The sequence below is a fragment of the Lissotriton vulgaris genome, chromosome 10 (assembly GCF_964263255.1).
Source record: "Lissotriton vulgaris chromosome 10, aLisVul1.2, whole genome shotgun sequence".
NCBI classification, from domain to species: Eukaryota; Metazoa; Chordata; class Amphibia; order Caudata; family Salamandridae; genus Lissotriton; species Lissotriton vulgaris.
The window spans coordinates 359,073,037-359,088,406 of NC_141698.1; the positions used below are offsets into that span (position 1 = coordinate 359,073,037).

The window sequence follows — 15,370 nt, forward strand, 5'->3', positions numbered from 1 at the left end:
TATTCAGATGCAAACAGTCCTGAATGTGTCATGTCTCTGCAATTTAGAGGGGTCTCACACATTCCCTTTCTGCCCAGGGCCCCAAACATCCTAGAACCAGCCCTAATTACACCGAGGCTGCATGTGGTTCTCTTCACAGAGCTTAATTACTGTCATTAAATTGTAAACAAACCTCGGTTCTTCAAACATGCAGTCTATAATGTAATAAAATAAAGAAATGGCACAATCGCACCCACACTGATTAACAAAGTATGGAGAACAATCAGTTAAATCAATTCTCTATTAGTATCTCATTTAAGTACTGTACATCACAGTGGGGGATGGAAAAACTATGACTTCTCTTTGTCTTGTCCAGGAGGGGGTGAAGAGCCCCACCCCACCCTGGGAGAGACCAAGATGATACTAGAATACTGCATGCCCACCCTTGTGCCCACCCTGGTGGATCCTGTTCCCCCTCCTCTGATGGCTCCTAGCCCCCTCCCCCCATGTGGTGGCTCCTGTCCCCCTACCTGTGATGGCTCCTCTCCCCCCCCTGTGGTGGATCCTGTCTCTGCCCTGGGTGGCTTCTGTCCCAGTCCTGAAATGGCTCGTGCAGCGAGGGTGAAGTTTTTGATGGGCCCCTTCTTCAAAAGGCTTCGCTCAAACTTAATATGAAAAGGTGGGTGAGTGAGAAAGTGAAGGGATGGGTGGATGCCTGGATGAATTAGTGAAAGGACGAATGGATGAATGAAAGATTGAATAGATGGATAATGAGAGAGGATGGATGGATTGATGAGTGAGTGAAAGGATGGAAGAGAGAATAGGTAAATAGCTGGATGCATGGGTTGAAGGGTAGCTGGATGAGTAAAAGGGTGGATGTATGAGTGAAAGGATGGATAAGTGAAACGGTGGATGATGAGTGAGTGGGTAGATGTATGATTGAAATGATGGATGGATTGATGAATTGATAAGTGCAAGTGTGAATGGATGAACGAATGAGTGAAAGGGTGGATGTAAGGATGGATGAGTGAGTGAAAAGGAGGGTAGATGGACAAAAGGATGAATAGATGAGTGAAGGAGTGAAAGGATAAATGGATGAGAGAAAGGATGGATGAGTGATAGGGTCAATGGATGGATTCATGAGTGGATGAGTAGATGGATGAGTGGGTGGATGGATGGAAGGAAGGATTGCTAAGTGAAAGGGTCAATGGAGAGAGAAAGGTAGGTTGGATGGATGACTGAAAGGGTGGCCCGGTGGAAGGATGAGTGACTGGGTGAATGGATGAGTAAGTGAAAGGACGGCTGGATGGGAGAAAGGGTAAATGGCTGGATGGATGAGTGAATTGATGGATGGGTAGAAGAGTGGATTGCTGAGTGTACAGATGGATTGGGTGAAAGGGTGGATGGATGGATAATGGATGGATGAGTGAAAGGATGAATGAAGGGATGGATGAGTGAAATGAAAGATGGAAGGATACATGATGGATAGGTTTGCAAATGGTTGAATATGTTTGGATAAGGCTGGGCTTACTTACATACTATTGCGCGACCTCTGATGTGTCTGTAAAATGTATCCAATTGTCCTGAAGTTTTGTCCAGAATTTTGACCTCCTGTCCTGAATTTGTGTCCTGAATTTTTACCCATTGTCCTGAATTTTTACACTCACCATCCTAAATTTGCACCAATGCCAGTTGGTCACCCTCCCTCTTGCTCTCCATGTCTCTGACTATAATCCTGGCCACATACAAAGGAGGGGTCCCTGCTCTCCATAACTCTGTCAGTTACATGGCCTCCTTGCATCTCCTAAACTCTCCCCTGAGGCTTCTATTTCTGACGGATATTGGTGTAGTAAAATGAAGAACACTTGTAAGTTGTTGCAAAAGTGTTTTGCCACATGTGTGTGTTAATAGCCAATTTTTAGTTAGTTGTATATTTATTTGTCGTGTAGCTCCGACCACACAAGGATACCCTGCATCAGAGGGCTTTACCCAATGCCACTTGAGTTATGCAGCAGGGGAGGGCCTAATCAGTGCTTAATTTGTGCCGGGGCTTGCCGGTGCTTAGCACCTGCACTTAATTATCAGGGTATGGCCTACACGAATGGCTGCATGCACGTCATTGATTTCATTTTTGATATGGCAAAGAGTGTTGTGTTTTTCAACTTTAACAACTTCTCGTCTGCCCTCCGCAGTACTGTCTGATTCTCCCGTCTGGCTTTATCCAATGCGCTTCTAGTTGTCCGCTCTCCTGCATTTCCTCTTCTATCTCCCCTGTTTCCATTCACTTAGTACACCTGCATTTCCTGTGCGCCTGTTCGAGAGGCGGCCTTTGGTGCGTGTGCGCTTAGCGCTGCGGCAAGTGGAGGAAAAAATTAACTTCTGAGGCCAGCAGGGGGAGGAAAGTCGTCTGGGGGTTTCAGGCGAGAGGAGGAACCCCTAAGTTTCTTCACACAGCGGGGAGAGGGGTGATCCCGTAAAGCTAAGACCAGAACCCGAGGAGGCCGGGCTTAGTTGAAAAAGAGTGAGGAGGCCCCGGGCGTTGGCAGATGGTGACTCTCCATCAGGGGGCTGACGAAAGGAACTTCACAAGTACAGCTTTTTGGTGTTCTAAACCCAGTATGGTAATTGGCAAGCTATCTGTTTTGGTTACCTACCCATGTTAAAGGTGCTTTCTCAGATGCAAATAAAAACAAAGTTTACATAATGCTTATTAAAATCTTTACATTTCTTTAAACTCGATTAGAGTTGTTATCTTGGTAACAGTTGTTTTCTTAAATTCTTTTGTAGAAAGAACACTGCTTATTCTCTTTGCATCTGTTAAATAACACGATAAATGGAAAGTTATTAACTGCCATAACTGTTGCACAGGAGTCTATAGTAGACCTGCCTAAAGAGAGTGGAGTTTAGACGGATGAGTGATAAGAGCACCATTTTAAGTATTATTATAACAAAATGATTTATAAAAACAATTTTCAGCAAGAGGACAAAAGGTCACAACAAGTGAAGCCACTGGTCCCTAAGCCCAGTTGGTAATCATCTTTTTTTATTATTTCTGTAAAAGTAATCACTTTAACAGAATACTCTACTATTTATTAACCCAACAATACCCCTTTGGCCAATGGAAGTGACAGTGACAGACTCATTCAAGTGTATTGCATGACTTTGTTCAGTTTATCTGTTTAGAGTGTTTTCAGAACATTTTGGTTTATTTTTTCACATGCTCTATGTCCAAGTTGTATCTTTGAACTTGTAGACTCTGTTAAAAATGGCATACCCCATATATTGTCCTTTCCCCAAATCTGCACATAGAACACTGAAATTGTCAATACATTGATTTTAGCTAATTTATTCAAAAATTGTGCTTTTGATTAAATCTTTTTCAAAATTTCCAGAAGGCAGGGGAACCTCCTATCAAAACCTTACCATGAGGAAGGCTCCCTTGATGAAAATCAGATTGGGAAGATCTGCCTTTTAGCAGTGCCTAGTTGAGGATGTGGGAAGAGCTAATAGAGTAAATGGGTGAAGCCAGGGGAAGTGGGTGGAGCCAAAGAAAAGTAGGTGTGGCCTCCGACAAACATTTGAGCATCTGAACTTCATATATTACAAATTAATCACTGGGTCTAATAATGCTGCAGGGCTGACTAAATTATGCAGCAAGAAAAGACAAATTATGTGCCACAATACCGCACATTTTGTGAGAGTATTAGTTCACTATTTTGATATTTTTAGACTTTTTAACAATCTCTGGGCATAGATTAGACACAATTGGTGCCAGTGTCACTCCTAAATATAGCAATAAGCATCAGAAAGGTGACCAGCCAGCCTTTGCAAAGGGCCTTCCACTGCACAGCCACACGTGTCGCTACATTTTTAATATCCTCTGAACTGTCTGAACTAGAAACAAATATTTTTTCTTAAAATCTGCAGATTAATCAGCAGATGATGGATTATGTGGCAAATGCAGCAAATTCAGAACTATACAAAAAACGCAGTGGCTGCCCAATCGTATAATTCCTGTGGCCCTGGCTTTACACTACACTTACAGAGATCAGTAAGAGGTAGAATACTTTGGCAGCACTGATAGGAGTGGCCTACCAGAATTTACTTTTGTCAACGCTCTTTAGTGTGACATCATGGCTGTAAATATCTCTAGAGTATGGTAACAACATTTGTGACCATGCAGAGGTCTCTACTGCCTTTTGGCTAGGTTCACGCTGTAGAAATACCACATACAGACATACATACATACATACATACATACATACATACAACATTATTTTGTGTGACCTTTGCAGTGGAATAGGTATGGCTGCCAAGATGACAAGTTCCCCTTCAGAATCATGTCAAGTGCTCTCACGTTTCCCCTTTCACCATGTAAGTAGTTCATACAGTCCAGGTGTTTCCTTTAAATGCTAAGATTCAAGACCACTGCATTTCATTGTAAAATCAGGACTAAAAGTCCCCTAAGGCAAAGAAAATACCTGCTGAAAATCTGCTACTTAGGCATGGAGCTGGGAAACTAGTTCTGCATGTCCTGCACCAGAGGGAATATTTAATATTTAACAGAGATGTGAAAATGTCCAACAACACAATAGTTATACAATAAAAGAGCACATACATGACTAAGTTAGAAAATATTTAGAGCCAGAGGTCAAAGAAGAAAGGTGTACATATTTATTAAGATGTTACAAAATAAACGAGGGATTCGGTCTGATGGAACAAGAAGCGGCAATTGATGCATATTCTGTAAACTGAAACTGCATCTTCTGAGCTTCTCACAGAATTCTATGTGTAGCACCACGGCGGCCATCTTGTGATCCCTGCAGACAGTCCTCCTGTGCTGAGCACACAGTTTATCGGTACTTGGAGGTCAGGACACCAGACACTGCGGCCAGGAACTTGTCCCAGGCAGCCTGGCACTGAGGGGTGAAGTCAGCAGGGAAGTGGGCGGCCAGTGTAGCCTGAATGCAGTGGGACAGCAGCTGAAAGAGAGAAAGGCAGAAAGTGAACACCACCACCCAGGGAGCACTTGGACAAACCTGGATTAAAATGGAAAGAACGTCCAGTGATACAATGGCAAATTCACAAGATACTGAGAAACTCAGTTTGTGTCCTACATAACTGGTAAAAACATATACAAATGGTATTTTATTTTAATTACCAACAACATTTCATTGAAAGTGCAAGAATGGTACTTCCTCAAAAAAGCAACTGTATTTCTCACTGTGTCCAATGTTTTATCCTCACCACTAGCAAACATTTTGCACTGGCTTTCAATCAAAGAAAGCCAAAATAACAAAGGAATTGTGAAGTATGTGAAAGAGTTCCCATGTAGTATTCTTTTGCGTACTCTCATGCAGCCGTGGTCCGTGCAGGTAACCGCGGTGGGACCAGGTAAGGGGGATTTTGAGGGACAATGCCGAGGGAAAATGTATTATTTATTTAACTTTCCCTTAGCATCGTCCCTCAAAATCCCCCCTGGCCCGGCCCCACTGCCCCATCACTGTTACCTGCACTCTCATGCCTTTGTCAATTAGTCCCAAAACTTGTGAAATGGGAATCAATTGATACAATTAGTACAGATAGACAGGACTGTGCCCTCTTTGCACTTTTACTAATAACGAGTTGAACATTTTAAGGCCAATTCACAAAGACATTTAATAGTAGTAAATGGGTATTCCTGTGGAATCTCTGATTAACTAAATCCATTCCATGTAGATAAATTTTTTGTAACAACACCAGGTAAATATGGTGGCGGCAGCTAACTTTACCAGGAAGGAGGGTGGGGGCCACCCACACACACATACACACTAACTCACACCCATGCATTCAAACACACACACACAACCATTCACAACACTTACTAACAAATACACATATATTTATTCAAACATACAGGCATGCATGCACCAAACCCTAAAAAAAAAACATAAAACTTACGGTCACTGTAGAGAGGAATGCCTCAGAGGTCCCAAGAGGGTTGGGACTGATGCCATCCCGATTAACACTCAGCCCTGGGCACTTCAGGGCTTAAAACTGAAGCGCCCAGGTCGGAAGCAATCAGGGACGCTCCCCCACCTGACAAGAGGGAAAGTCCTTGAGGAACCAGGCTGAGGAGGTAAAATTATCAGCCTGGCACAGTTCAGATCAGGCAGCCAGGAGCATGCTCCTTAAGCGCTTGTCTTACTCCTGGCTGCCTGACCTGAACAAGTAGAGTGTCTGTCACGCCGACCTTTGCTGAGCCTGACAGACATTCCTCTTGCTGGGAAAAAGGTGCGGGACGTAGCCCAATAACCCATAAGGATACGCCGCAGCTGTGTAAATGTACAGGGCCACACAAGACACCTCAGTTTTAGAAAAAAAGGTTTCTTAAAGGGGGCAGACCAGGCTCCTCCAATGAGTAGCCCGTGAGCTACTGGTAGCTCTCCGTCTACCTGCAAGTTGCTCTCGTGTATACAGCCCAGCTTACTAAATTAGAATATTTTGCTTAGCTAAATTAATTTATAATACCAAAATTAAAAAAACATGTATTTGAGCCAAACATGTGTATTTTCAGAACTTATAAGCTGAAGTTTGTAAAAAATGGTTGAATTTCGAATATATGTTCAAGGCAGATATTTGAGAGATAAATCATGCAGTGTTGGGGAGGCTTATCATTTATATTACCTTGGCAACAGAAGCATTGCTGCTATGACTTCTATATCATTTATGTAGAGACATTCCACAATGGGAAATCCATTGTAACATTACTGCTGGCACACGTTCGTGTTGAACTGAGATGATCACTGTTGTAGTGGTGCATATGGTGGCCACTAATGTAATCTTGTCTGATGCGGTCAGTATTATAGCTCTAATAATATTGGTAGCTCAAGATGCTTTTCATTGAACATAAATAACTCTTATTACAGAAAAGGTTGGAGACCACCGGGGCAGACATTTTATTTATTTGTATACTCCCTTACAATCTGCTATGGTTGAGAAACATTCAAACAAACACCAATACAGACACTTGAAGTATGTGAGTAGCAAAGCTTTGCCATTATACATTGATATTTCTTTTTTAAATTCCTACCCATGAAGGGCTGTTTTTGAACTGATTCAAACTTGTTCACTGCTGGCTCACCTGGAAGTTTCCGGGGTCCACGCGGAGGTTGTAGGCGTGCAGGTCGCTTAGTTTGGACAGGGCCTGGTCCAGGCTGTCCAGGTGCTTGGCTGCCTCACCGATGGCGCCCAGGACCTTGCCTCCATGTCGTTTCACGTCAGCAGAGCCCGGGGAGAGGTCGAAGTGGCTGAAGTAGGTCCTAGTCTGACCGAAGCTGGCAAACAGCCTGGGGAAAAGAACATATCAGCTTTAATAAAGAATGCTCTAAAAAGCACACTCACATCAATTTTCTATCCAGCACTGTTACCTTAGACAACAAATACATATATGAAATGGCTATTGCTGTCGTAAAACGGAAATACATTTGTTTTGGGCATCACAGAAAATATAAGGAAGGATTTCATTCGTAACAAAAACTCTGACCCAAAAAAGGCCAATTGTTAGATCAAAATTTTGGCCCAAAAATCGAATCGACTATAAAACATATAATTACAGTGACCCATTTGCTCTAACCTCTTATTCCTGTTGGCCATCATCTCTGAACATTTCCTTTATGACTTGCAAGCCCTTTCCATTGTCCAGAAGGCTCCAAACTCTTACCTCGTAGCTTCTAATCTCTCCCATTCCTTCTTTGGCCTCTAACTCCAATTCTTAACCCTCATAAAATCTAACCTTTTTCTAATCCCTCTTGGAGCTGTAACCAATTTCTACTTTACTGTAGGTTCAAAACAGTTACCCCTATGGGATCTAACCGCACGGTCACTTCCTCTAAGCACACTAACCATTTACCACTTCACCCAAGGAATAACTTCTTACCACTTCGTCCATCAGCCTTACACTCTTACCGCCTCCCCAAAGTATTAACCTCTTACCAGTCCCACTATAGGTCTTTATCTCCCCTTCTGCTATATCGGCTGTCCCAGTGACATGTTTGTGCTCCATACAGATGCCCCACCATGTTTAAAGGGACTGCGTCATGTCCAGTAAAAGCCCAGGCTGTACCCTGCCCCTTTGGCCTACATTGCTTTTGGCGATGAGGCGCAAAGATCCGTAAAGCACAATGACAGCTTTGCTGCTGGTTCGCTGCTGGTGGAGACACGGAGAACTCTGTTTGCTCATCTAAGGCAAGCCCATATCTAAGCTACCTGGATGCTCCATGAGTTGGATCAGAACACAGCCAGCTATGCCAGGAAGGTGAACCAATGTTGGAGCCAAGAGGTTGTATTTAATAGTAAACATCAGTTTGAGGTCTATGTACACTAATCCGCCGGCGTGAACACCATATATGTCGAACAATCTTAACCAAATAGGATTCATAATTGTCTAGCAGGAGCAGACCACAGTCAACTCGCACACACCCCTTGAGCAGAACTCAGGAACTTTTAGGAATCTGCAATGATTTTAAACTCCTAACTGTTTGTAATGCTGGAATAATCAATTACATGTCAATAGGAAATGGCTAAAAGGCAAAAGTCACCCCCAGATCTGACTGTCTCTTTAAGAGAAGTAAAAAACTAAACACAACTGTCAAAATGTGCACCGCCATCATGTAGATCGGTCTTACTTTAAATAGTTACACACAATACTAGACACAGAGAGCGCAAGCATGTCTGAGTAACCCCCTCCATAGTCCTCACCTGTCCAAGGCTTCTCCCCCGAGGGCATCGCAGTGCCCAGAGATCTTTCCCCAGAGGCCGACCACCAGGGCCTTCTCTTCAGCAGACAGAACCATCTTGAGGGTGAGGGCTGGCGGGCTCAGGATCAACAAGAGATGGAAGTTGGAGACAGTCCATGCTCTGTGCCGGGCAGTTCCCCCTTTAAAGGGCAAGGGGGCCGAGGAGCCTGGCAGCCTTCCACTGTGATTGGTCAGTTTTGGATCCCACCCAAGGAGGCGGGGCTATCTTATCTCCCTGAAACACTGGCCGGGAGCAGGTGTGTCTTTGAAGCATGACGTGCAAAAAAGGTCTAATCTGTGGGTTGCTTCATTAACTTGGCCAAGAAAGACGTTTCTGGAATTCCAAAGATGTGTTTAAAGGAATTTTACATTGTTTTAGGTCATTTTGTTATTCCCAATGAACTTTCATCAATCCTTGGAAAGGCTTGCAATTGAAAACATGCCCACTCTGGTAACAGAGAATATGGCACGTTGCGTTCTTACTCGGTGCTGAACTCACACTGAAGATGACAAAATGCATGTGCATGTGAACATATGCCCACACGGAGCCATAGGTCAAGCCGGGTTGGTAGAAAGAACAAACATGAAGGAAAAGGTGACATCTTCGTTTCTCACAGTTCCATGTTATAGGACATTGGTTAATTACAGAGAAGCAATATTTATCGATCAAGGTACTTTTCCGAGTATTTCTAATTCAGATGCAGGCAGGAGTTTGTGCCCAATAGACATTATAAGTCGTGCACAATTTTTCTGTTTTTTCCGCAAAAAAACTCCTACGAATTTGTGTAGGAAAAAAATACAAGTTTTCCATGTGTCACTGCTCGAAAAACGGAGAATCAGACTGTACTATTAAATTCTGTTTCTTTCTGAGGGGTGGAAACGGGGTGTGAATGTATTACGACATCCGGTACATACCGCAGCACATTCCTGCAAGAAATTACCTCCCAAACTCTGAGACATTCAGACAGAAGGTTTAAGTGAGGTGGGACATGCTGTGCGGTACCATGAGCTCAACTCACACGCGTGAAGGGGGAAATGGTCAGAAATGTCCCCCAGTAGGATTGCTCCTACCTTTGGAGCACATTTCCAACTTCAACGAAATTCATTTACAAACAAAGAAAATCCTCCTGGAAATCGCAGCAAGTCATAGAATGCGAGGCTTACATACATGTGTGACATTACACTCATGCATGATTCCCATCAACTTCTGCATGCACAAACGTAACGCAAATATGCATTTGGATAATTATATTTTTTAGGTTTCTAGTTAACTTTATCTAAATTACTTTTTCAGTCAACGGGCCACATGTTCTTTTTTTTAAGGTCGCAATTGGCCAGATTTGCAGAATTGGGCCATTTGTGACCGGAAAAAAGGCTTTTCCTATTTACCAAACCCTATTTACGATTCAGTAAACTATTACCGAATCGCAAATAGAGTTTGCAATTCGGTGTTACGAAGGGGCGTATTTAGGGTATCCTTTCCTAATACCGAATCGCAGGGGTATGTAAGAATGTTTTGCGACCCAAAAGGGGGCGCGAAACATTTGCATTTTACCACCAAGTTCATGTTGGTGGTAACCCTTCACATATCAGAAGGGGTCCCCTTTCCCTTTGTGAAAGGTAGTACAAACATTTTTTTAGAGCAGGCAGTGGTCCAATGGACCACTGCCTGCTCTTAAAACATGAAAAGAAAGTGTAAACTTTTTTTAAACGCAGCCCATTTTCCTTTAAGGAAAACAGGCTGAATTAAAAAAAAATGATTTATTCATTTTAAAGCAGTCCCAGACATGGTGGTCTGCTGACCCCAGCAGGTCACCATCGCTGTGATTTTAGCGATTCCCAATGGGTCGCAAATAGTGACCTACCTCATTCATATTCATGAGGTAGGTTGATTTGCATCCACCTAGGAATAGCTAAATGAAACTCATGGTATTTCATACATGAGGAATAGCGATTACCTAATTGTGGTTCACAGAAAATCACAATTTGGTCATCACTATTTCTAATATTGCTACATGTGGCCCAAAATGTTTTTAAATGATCAAAAATCAAGGCAGGAATGCAGAGAGGGAATGTAGAACCAAACTAGAACGTGCCAAAACCACAACCCCAGAACACTACAGGAGCACTGGGGGGGGACACACAACCTGTAGGGCACACATCTCCAAGAAAAATGTGGGTAATTAACAGCAGGGTTGGATTGGGAACGCAAACCAGCCCTGGCTATTACGTTGGGCCGGGCATGAGGTGGGGGTAGGAGGGGTGCTGGTGGGAAACACTGCTGCTGCTTTTGTTACAGGGGGATGACATTGCAGCACTGCTGAAAAACTGGCACTGTAACAAAAACGGCCCCCACTGGTAAAAAACAGGCCCCCACCCTTCCGGCCCACCCGGAAAATGCCTGATGCCCGCTACACCAGTCCAACCCTGATTAACAGTTAAGTGCACACACACGATTACAGAGGACATGTATCAAGAGGCATCCACACAGACAGCCATGCCAAGATAGCCCATAGTTCTCCAAAAATGTAGATTCACAGTGGCTTAGGGAGGGTTCCATGGACATAATACAAGCAAAGAAACTGTGTCCCCTCCCTTGGGTGTCACCCCAATCAGCCATCTTGCCCCTGAGACTCCTCAACCTCCTTCCCCATAGTCTGCACCTGCCACGTCAACACTCACCACCATTCCCAGGCGTACACCGGTGTATTACCGCTCCCTACACTGCAGTTCTGCCAATCCAAATCATATCTAAGGCTCCCAGTTTTCTATTTTTACAGATCAATACAAACAGAAAACAACATATTTGCTGTCTGTGTTTATTTTAAAAGTAGAAAAATGCAGAAAACGGTGCTTTTTGTGAGTGACTCTCCATGCTGTCCTTCATGACTTCTAGGACAACAGCTGAGCACATCATGGAGAGTTAAAAAAACAACAACATTACATTCCCTTAAATACAGGCATATGTTAATGAATATTTGTATTTAATGCTAATATTTAACTGTCGGTGTACTGTTTTGTTGTTTTTGGCTGCTTAATTAGCTGAAACGTTATCGGTATCAAAGTATGAGTGCATGTTTATCAGTTAAATAAATGTAGAAATATACCATTTTACAACTCTGTTTATTCTCAAAATACACAATAAATATGAAAAAATAGAATTAAGATGGCCAAAAAAGAAATATGGATTAATACAGACGAAAATGTTAAAAAAAGAAATGCCATAAAACCGGGAGCTCTAACGATAACCCAAAAAAGAGAAGAGAAAGGGGCATCAAAATATTTATGTTAGAATTGTTGTTCCTGTACTAATACGTACCGAGTAGAGTTTGTTCAAGTTATCTCATTACTATCTAGATTATTTCACGTCTATTCAGAAACTAAACACAATATATACTCCTTCTGCAGTTCCACATTGTCTCTCTCCTAAATATGAAGGTCTATCCCAGGCTACAATTACAGGCACAAACACGAATTGTGAAGTTAAGAAGAAAACCAATACGGACAATATAGATAAATTGTGATTATTTTGGGAACTATACATTGTAACACAGACTTTGCCTAAACATTTCTTTTAAATTGTTTACAAAGTAAACACATGTTTTTCATAAGCACAGATGGGATGGCAATGCCATGACTATTCATGTAATTGAATTTAACTGAGTAACATTGTCACGTGACATATGCAGTGTAATAAAGTCCCACGGCTTTAACAGTTGGTACGCTATATCAACAGATCATTAGAATTGAGACACAATTTGCATTACAGTGCCTCATTCTGGGGTGCAAACTGTTATTCTCTGAAATCCAGGCCTGTTTCCACTGGTCTCAGAAGGGTGACCAGACTACTTGTACCTATGGCTGTGGTAAGCTCATATAAGTGGCATCTGCGATCACAAGACACTGTTTAGAAGTTGTTTGTAGTATCATTTTTTTAGCATGAAATGTACCAAGTACTCCCATCAAATAGTTAATTTCTATATTTCCAGTACACATCTGGGGCTGACTTTTGCCTCCTAGAAATGTCCTATTGACAAGTCAAGTCAAGTCAAAACCACTTTATTCGATTTAGTTAAAAATCATAAAAGCATTCTACAATCACAAAAAAAAGGGGCAATACAAATTCATGAGAAATTACAAAGGTCAATGGATCAATAGTATTTGTATATTCACAGTTTAAAAACAATTAAAAAACATCAATGGTAACTAATATATTCACAATTTAAAATACAGCTAAAAAGGAATAAATATTTAGCTAAAAATTTACAAGTACAAAAAACATTATCCATTTCATCCTTCGGTGCAAAACCCTTATATTACATTTTGAGTCTTCTCCTCCTGATCCTAACAGCAGAAACAAGATAATTGGCCACGCTAAACACAGCCAAAGCAGTGTCCAATAATTGGAGATACAGGAGGGCAGGTTTTGCCTGATGGAAGGTTTTATCCTTCAGTAATGGAACCAGGTATTTCTGTCTGGGCACAGTAAAAAAATGACAGAACAACATAAAGTGCATATTATCTTGCGTTGAAAAGTTGTCGCAATTACAGACAGGGGCGTCCTCCTCCTTATACCAGCCTTGACTATCACAGAGGACCGTATAGATCTGATTAAACCGAAGTTTAACCAGAAGCCACCTGTGAAAGGGGATGTTGACGATGGTAAGGTACGGTTGTATAGTAAGGCAGGTAATGGTCAGGAAATGGGCTCTGACCGTGGGTTTAGTCAGTTGGCGTTCCTCCCTCTACACATTTTTTAATTTGGTAAAGTTGAGCACAACCCAATCTAGATCAGATTTCTTTAGACCTTGAGGGACCGCAAAAATATCGGGACGACCAAGGTCCGTAGAACACTTTTGAATGTATGATAGCCAAGCAATATTTTTAGAATTGTCCAATTTTACACAGTCCACCAGTATTTTGTGATTCAAACCTAGATTGTTATTGGTCCAGGTCCTTATCCATAGCAAAATAGGAGCCATTAAAAGGGTGTCAGAAATATACCCTAGACCAAGTTCCTGGTGAACTGAAAACGTGGCTGTAGATTGGGGAAGCCCTAAAATGGATCGAAGGAACTTGTTTTCTTCCCTTTGAATAGTTTCACCATTCACATAACCCCACAGACCTGAGCCATACCTGGCTATTGCCACAGATTTCGCCCTATACAAGTTTAATAAAGCACCAGTTGGCTTCCCACCCAGTCTCCTGGAAAAACTTAAAATAGCATTAGCCGAGCTCCTAACTGCTTTAGTTTTAGCTATGATTTGGGGAGCCCAGCTTCCCTTGGTGTCGAAGATTACACCCAGGTAAGTAAAAATTTTGACATTAGTGATCACGTCACCATTGCAGTAGAACTGTTTAGAATTATTTTTGACAGCCCCAAAAGCCATGACGTGAGATTTGGAGTTGTTTATCACTAAATCAAGTGAAGACATAAAATCATTAAAAGCATTTAAAAGTCTTTGCAAACCTAAATGGGTCCGAGCTATCAGAGCTGCTTCATCCGCGTACAGGAGAACAGGGATACGAGTATCCCCTGCACGCGGAGTGTCCAAGGTAGCAGTTAAAAGAGTCTTCTCAAGTGAATTTATATAAAGAGTGAACAGCATGGGAGCAAGAATGCAGCCCTGCCGCACGCCCCTACTTGATTTGAACCAAGCTGTACGATTACCTTCTTGGTCCATTCTAATAGAAGCTTTTAAATCCTTGTGTAGTTCTGCCAAAAAATATACAAGGGGAGGATCGAGACCCAATTTTAACAACATGGTCCACAGCTGGGCTCTATTAACCAAATCAAAGGCCGTGGACAGGTCCATAAAAGCAACAAAAATTGACCCCTTTTTTGCAGTAGTGTATTTCGAAATTATCAAATGAAGATTTAAGCATTGGTCCTCTGTTCCTCTGCCTGCACGGAACCCATACTGGGCATCTGCTAGAATATCGTTGTCTAGGGACCAAGTGTTAATTCTGGCTAGCAAAACTTTGCCCAGAATCTTCATAGAAGAGTCCAATAAAGAAATTGGTCGAAAACACTTGGGGTCACTTCTTTGGCCCTTTTTAAAAATGGGTACTATAATTGAACATGCCCAGGTTTTTGGCAAACCCCCCTCATGCACACAATTAAAAACATTGGCTAAAATCTCAGCCCACAAATCAGGGTTAAGTTTGTAGAGGTCCAGAGGTACCCCATCTGGGCCCGGAGCTTTGTTAGCAGCAGAGCCTAAAATTGCCAGCTCTACTTCTGATTTACTGAAATTTAACTTAGTAGGAGAGGTTGGGGAGTAGGGCATTGCAAACGCCTCGACTATTTCATTTGAGCCATATATATTGGAAAAATGATTAATCCAGTCTGCTTCAGGGATATTTATTTCAAGATCCATGTTATTAGTATGAGCAAATAAAGGATTATTAATTATGGCCCAAAATGTGGAGCTTTGTTTAAGGGTTGTAGAATCCATTAAAGAATCCCATGCTTCATCTTTGATGGCTTTTTTTCGTAATTTAACCGCCATTACATATTCTCTTCTCAACTGTGCCACCAAAGACCTATCTCTAGGGGATTGTTTAAGGGCTTTCAACAAAGCCGAGTGTGCCTTCGAGCAAGTGCGATCAAA

The 15,370-nt window shown here is 42.2% G+C and overlaps 1 protein-coding gene across 1 annotated transcript; it reads right to left on the reverse strand.

Annotated features, from left to right (window-relative positions):
* Positions 1 to 4,709: 4,709 nt before the first annotated feature.
* Positions 4,710 to 8,881, reverse strand: LOC147685247 (hemoglobin larval subunit alpha-like). The gene is made up of 3 exons (XM_086939610.1): positions 8,719 to 8,881; positions 7,103 to 7,307; positions 4,710 to 4,961 (listed from the first exon to the last, which is right to left on the reverse strand). The coding sequence occupies exons 1-3, from the start codon at positions 8,811 to 8,813 to the stop codon at positions 4,833 to 4,835; spliced, it is 429 nt and encodes a 142-aa protein (XP_086795736.1). The 5' UTR covers positions 8,814 to 8,881; the 3' UTR covers positions 4,710 to 4,832.
* Between the last annotated feature and the right edge of the window lie 6,489 nt (positions 8,882 to 15,370).

Coding starts and splice junctions, on each gene's coding strand:
- LOC147685247 (XM_086939610.1), bottom strand. CDS start 8,813: ATGGTTCTGTCTGCTGAAGAGAAGGCCCTGGTGGTCGGCCTCTGGGGA. Junction 7,308..8,718: donor GGGGGAGAAGCCTTGGACAG/GTGAGGACTATG, acceptor TCTTTTCCCCAG/GCTGTTTGCCAGCTTCGGTC. Junction 4,962..7,102: donor TGGACCCCGGAAACTTCCAG/GTGAGCCAGCAG, acceptor TCTCTCTTTCAG/CTGCTGTCCCACTGCATTCA.